We start from the raw sequence: 6,000 nt of genomic DNA, 5'->3' as shown, positions 1-6,000 counted from the left end.
ACGACAACCCTTCAACATTCAAAGAAACATCGACTGAAGGAACTAATTCTCTGAAAATATTATCGGAATGTACCATGCCTATTCGTAACCAATAACAAAAATAATACAAAATTACAAGACCGCTAAAAAAAATTCCAAGATTATATTTATTAATTATTTTAGTTGTACGTATAAACTACTTTTATATATTTTTGCAAAATGAAAATTACTACTAGTTTATAAAATGAAAATAGACGAGTTTAGACACGAGAACTCGAAAAGGAGGTACTAATCTGAAATTTACACATCAATCTGTGATCCAAGCAACAACTTCTTCTTCTTCAACAGTTCCACTTCATTTGGTTTAAACACACCAATCAACCACATAACATTGTTGCGAGAGAGATATTATACTATACAGCATCGCAAAGTGGAAGTTGAATTCTCATGTCAAAGAATCAGATGGCGCCGGCACCGCTATCGCGGTTCGGCGTACTGGTGGCGCAACTGGAATCCATAGTCTCCTCGTTTGCTCACAAATCTCCGGAGCCACTTCTCTGCTTCGATCTCTTATCGGATCTCATTTCCGCCATCGATGAGGATACTAAGGTCATTTCCTCCACTTCCATTTCAGTTTCTTCGCATCTCGTTCGGTTTCAATTTTCCCGCAATTTTGAATGTTTCTTTGAGATTTGGTTTGAGGTTCCATTGATCTTGCTGTTTGTCACTCTATTTTGATTCGTTCGAGTTTGCATTTGCTTGTATCTATTTTTTAGAGTAGATTTCTATAAATCATGGACACCGGAAACATGACTGGACACCAGAAACATGACACTACACCGTTTATAATTTGAAAAAAATGAATAAATTAAACGTAATTGTCGTCGGTGTCAATTTTAGACATCACATCTCTGAAGGTGTCAGGTGCTACTTAGCTAGATTTACTCTACCTTGTGTTGCATCAGTTTGGATTAAGTGTTTTTGATTTTTTATCATTATTGTCATTTGATTAGTGATTAGCTATTTTATTGTTGTCAAACTCAATGTATGCTGAAGAGAACAGCTTGAAGATTCGAATTGGTAATGTAAGGCCATGTTTGGACAAACAACCTAATTAAGCGAGTTACGTGTGTGTTTGGCTCTACGGTGACGAGAATTGATTATGAGTAAATTGGTTTTGTGGAATTGATTTTGGTTAAAAGTGAGTTGGATGTAAAGTGATTTATGTTTGGATAATTTATGTAAAAGTGAGTTAAATTTTAGTGTAAAACTCACGTCTAAACTCAAAAACTACAAATTAGCGTCAAATAGAATCAATATTGGAGGCTTATGAATAGTAATTTTGTATCTCCTAGGTCTATGAATGTAGTTTTTAAGAGAATTTGTTTTGCCATCTAAAAAGGAGTAGCGGTGCAGATTGTTGCCCGTTTGCCTTATATTTCTGTATAAACTTTATTAAGTCTACTTTAGAACAACTAAACACTTCAAAATCACTCTAAAATCAATTTTACACATCTAGTACTGCTTTTGACTCTTTCAAAAGATAAACCAAACATACACTAAGAGCTAGTGGTATAAGATTAGTCATTTCTATGACTAAATAAGCTATAAGCGGTTTTCATTAGCTATCATAGAGAGATTATGAAAATAGGCTGAAAACAACTTCTGATAAGCTGTTTCCATAAGTTATGGCAAAGTGCTCACAATTGCTTATGCCTGTAATAAGGTTAAGTAAGGTAATCCAAACCGTCTGTAGGTTGTTGATGAAGCTCTTACTGATTTTAGGAATTGGATCTTATATATAATCCAAAGCTCCAAAATTACCGGGAGAGGCAATGTTTTTCATTTGTAATTTTTGTAGAAAGACTTTTGGCATGGGTTATTGATATATGATACTGAAATACATAACTTGCAGGACAATATTATGGTGTGGCAAAGGAGATGTGAGGATGCATTATATTCCTTACTTGTTATTGGTGCAAAACGGCCTGTGCGTCACTTGGCATCAGTAGCAATGGCAAAGATTATATCCAAGGGAGATGGGATATCGATTTACTCTAGAGCAAGTGGCCTTCAGGGATTTCTTTCTGACGGGAAGAAGAGTGAACCTCTGAAAATTGCTGGTTTGTTGAAATTAAAGATTTCTTGAACTTTTAGATGGATATTATATTGGTGCTTTGCTTGTAATGAATTCTTCTGATAAATGTTGAATAGTTGATAAATGTTGAATAGTTGACTATCTCTATCTGAAGAAGGCTACTGATGTTGTTTATTTATGGTGATATCCCTCTCCGATTCCAAATAAACTTAGCATCATAAATTCATAATGCAATGTTTGTATAGTTTGAAGCAGCCATGAGCTCAACACCAAAGAGAAGCCGTTAACATAACTCCGTGTCATTATAAGTTTAGGGGAAAATACACACCCTTATGGTCAATCAAACCTCTTAACACAAGTAGTTTTCATGTTGATTTTTCATGTTTTCTTTTGATTGCTCCCGGTATGACATGACTCTTTACGCCATATTTATGTTATATTTCACGTTGCATGCTTTTTACTCATTCCAGGATAAACAACAACGACCACCAAGCCTTACCCCACTAAGTGGGGTCGGCTACATGAATCAAATTACGCCATAATGTTCTATCATAGATCATGTTTCACTCCAGGATGAAATATAAGCAAAATTTGACCAAATTATGCATATTTAGGAAGACAGTTGATATTACATTTAATCTATAAAGTCTCAATGAAAAACGATGTCTATTTCCTAAATTACCCTCTATGACTAATAAGTTGGTTCATTGTGAATATAAAGAGTTAAATTAAATGGGGGGAATTTTAGAGATACTATCATTAAATAAGAGAGAAGTAGTAAACATCTGTGTATATTTCATTCCAAAAAACGTGAGGTAAAGTTTGCTTATATTTCATTCTAGAGAGTATATTGGATACTGGTTTTTCCATTGTTTCTTGCATGTAATTATTAGTCATATTATGTGAGGTATCTTTTGTTTTTTCTTCTTCCTGTAATTTTATTTTTCTGAATATGATGTTATATTTGTAGGTGCTGCACAATGCTTGGGAGAATTGTATAAGCACTTTGGGAGAAAAATTACTTCAGGTTTGCTTGAAACAACCAATATAGCAGCTAAACTTATGAAATTCAATGAGGTATTTTCTTACAGCTTGCTTGTTTATATGTTTAAATTACTGAGGCACAGTGAGTTGCAAAATATAAATGCCTTATAAAAGTTTCCTTTGGTTGATGTTGTTGGTTTATGCATACATATTTTCCCTTGCCCAAGAATTTGTAATTTTGAATTTGTAATTTTGAATTTGTAATTTTGAATTTGTAATTTTTTGAATCTATCTTTGAATTAGTTTTATCTTTTGATTGTTTTTCCATTCTCTGTTTAAGTTGAAAGTTTCATTATTTGATTATTTTTAATATATATTAAAATTTAAGAGCCTGAAAACTTAATGTTGAGTACAAGATTGACTTCTTAGCTGAACAATGTTGTTCATTAAATACTTTGGCTCTTGGCTGTCGAGAATGTGCGTTTCCCATCACTAGAGAATTTAAACAATTTAGTTAAAAACAAGGTCACCTTTATATGATAATGTACAAGAAGTATTGACTAAGATTAAGAAAATAAAAAAGGCTATAAAAAGATTAGGCCATGTCTAAGGTACACAAATTCCTGTATCAGTTTGCCGTTTAATCAATACTGTTCAATTTAAATTTTTCAATTTTTTTTGTTTGGAATTGTTCAAATCTGGTGAAGGGTCCGGGGTTATGAAAATATCTATAAAAAATAGAAAAGGAAGAGACATAAGTTACTCTTTGCCACCTTAGTACCCTGGACCATTCTCCTCCTTCTCCCACTGTCTTCATTTCCAGAGCGCAACTCCTTCACCTCCTTTTCTCATCTCTTGCATTTGTAACCTCCTTTGCCCCATCTATTAGCACAATGCAATCCACCAATTACGACTTTTTGAAGCAGTTCATGGAATTTCAGCCCCCGGGTGTTCTGCTTCATAGGCCACCTATACTGATTTCTTGAAATTGTTGCAGTAGAGCCCAAGCTCATGCTTAGTTGATCCATAGGGTAATTATGGTTTATTAGTCTCGTAAATATAGAAAATAGGGTAGGATTAGTATTTTTCATTTTATTATGACTTATTGTATATAACATAGCTCCACTATGTAATATGCACAAATTCTCTCATTTGTTTTCTCGTTTTCTCTATTTCTCATCCGAAAACACCTTTTTTTTAAGCTTGCTCCGCTTTCTTTTAATAAATTTGTCATGTCTCTCAAACTTTAGGAATTTGTAAGACAAGAAGCATTATATATGCTTCGGAATGCTTTAGAAGGCTCTGGTGGTAGTGCTGCTTCAACAGCATATTCAGAGGGGTTCCGTCTTATAATGAGGTCTGCCGCTGGGGACAAGTCGTTTGCTGTGAGAATAGCTTCTGCAAGATGTTTGAAGGCATTTGCTAGCATTGGTGGTCCAGGCTTAGGTGTGGCAGAACTTGACAATTCAGCATCTTATTGTGTCAAGGCAGGTATTTTGTCTCAATTTCATCTCTTTCACTAATAAACACTGCAATCGGTTGGTGAAAAATCACAGTATTCTTTACTTGTCTTTGTACTGCTGCTTCTGATAGGCTCTTGAAGATCCTGTTGCATCGGTCCGTGACGCCTTTGCTGAAACTTTGGGTTCCTTGCTTGCTCTTGGAATGAATCCTGAGGCACAGGTTTCTATATATACTTGTTTTCTTTTCTCTGACTTGTCCTCGATGCTTATGTCCTTCATTAATTCCCTCTCCTAAATCTTACTAGATTCAACCAAAGGGAAAGGGCCCTTTACCACAAGCAAAAAAGCTAGAAGGTGGATTGCAGAAGCATTTGATATTGGCTTTCACAAAAGGTAAAATGATTTTGTTTGGACCACCGTATTTTTGTTTGCAAAGATGGTGAGAGTATATCATGGCAGGTCCGTGATTAACTTGCTTAACATGGCCCAACCTCCCTCCTCCCCTCAAATTTAAAAATAGAACCTTACCTAGGTGGTCCTGCGTGTAAATAATTTTTTCTATCCGTTGTCAAATGAGTGTCGTTTTAACAAATAAAATTTATTTCAAAATGGATGTCATTTTCACCTTTCAATGTAGGTGAGGGTTGCCCAAGCTTTATAAACTCTATGCATACCATATCTCTAAGCAATGGGACTAAATCCACCCCTTGAAAACCAATACACTCAAGGTGTTGAAGGCTGCAATGAAGGCAAGCCAAATGCTACAATTAGGTATTAGTGTATAGTCTATTAGTGTATAATTTAGAGTGCCATTATTGATTGTGTAAATCTGTTACAATGGATAGGATATATATAGTGGATAGGATATATATAGGTATCCTAACCTGTGCCACGGTATTGATGACATGACACTCTAGATTATACACTAATAGACTATACTCTAATATTAGGTGATTTGGGGCGGACTGTAATGAAGGCGGAAATTCCCTCACACCTCCTCATGCTTGGTCTTCAATGAGGCCGAAGCGTGGATGATGCGGAAAGTCCAACGGCGGATCTAGGATGGGCACTGATACCATCTTAGAATGTGTGGGTTGAGTCTAACTCACCCCTATAAAACCGACTTGTAAGGTGAAGGTTGCCCAAACTTTATAAACACTACACAAGCCGTATCTCCAAGTAATGTAGGACTAAATCCATCCCTTCAAAGTCAATACGATGAAGGTGTTTGGGGCTGCATTGAAGGCAAGCCAAATGCCACAATTAGGCGATTAGGGGCGGACCACAATGAAGACGGAAATTTCAACGCTACTTTTCCAATTGTGTCATTTAATTATTACTATATACAATACTTACCAATATATTATTAAGGTTAATTTAGTAAAAGTGTAGAGCTTTTGACAATTTTATTGCATTCCTTAATTTGTGTGCGAAAACTTTAAACGACACTCAATTTGAAATAGATGGAGTAATGTT

General features: G+C 35.2%; 1 protein-coding gene across 3 annotated transcripts in view; it reads left to right on the top strand.

Moving 5' to 3' along the window:
* The first annotated feature begins 230 nt into the window (after positions 1 to 230).
* Positions 231 to 6,000, top strand: part of LOC131608725 (protein SWEETIE-like) — a 31,468-nt gene continuing 25,698 nt past the window's right edge. For 2 of the 3 annotated variants that reach the window (XM_058880252.1, XM_058880251.1), the window contains exons 1-6: positions 231 to 588; positions 1,895 to 2,102; positions 3,048 to 3,154; positions 4,312 to 4,548; positions 4,655 to 4,744; positions 4,830 to 4,917. In XM_058880252.1, coding sequence (XP_058736235.1) covers positions 427 to 588; positions 1,895 to 2,102; positions 3,048 to 3,154; positions 4,312 to 4,548; positions 4,655 to 4,744; positions 4,830 to 4,917 — 892 coding nt within the window. In that variant the 5' untranslated portion in view covers positions 231 to 426. Of the gene's footprint in view, positions 589 to 1,894; positions 2,103 to 3,047; positions 3,155 to 4,311; positions 4,553 to 4,654; positions 4,745 to 4,829; positions 4,918 to 6,000 lie in introns of those variants that run through there. The other variant, XM_058880253.1, reaches the window with a different exon arrangement.

Source organism: Vicia villosa, linkage group LG6, assembly GCF_029867415.1.
Source record: "Vicia villosa cultivar HV-30 ecotype Madison, WI linkage group LG6, Vvil1.0, whole genome shotgun sequence".
NCBI lineage: Eukaryota > Viridiplantae > Streptophyta > Magnoliopsida > Fabales > Fabaceae > Vicia > Vicia villosa.
Note: the sequence above shows the minus strand (reverse complement) of the source record. Positions and strands in the feature narration are given on the sequence as shown.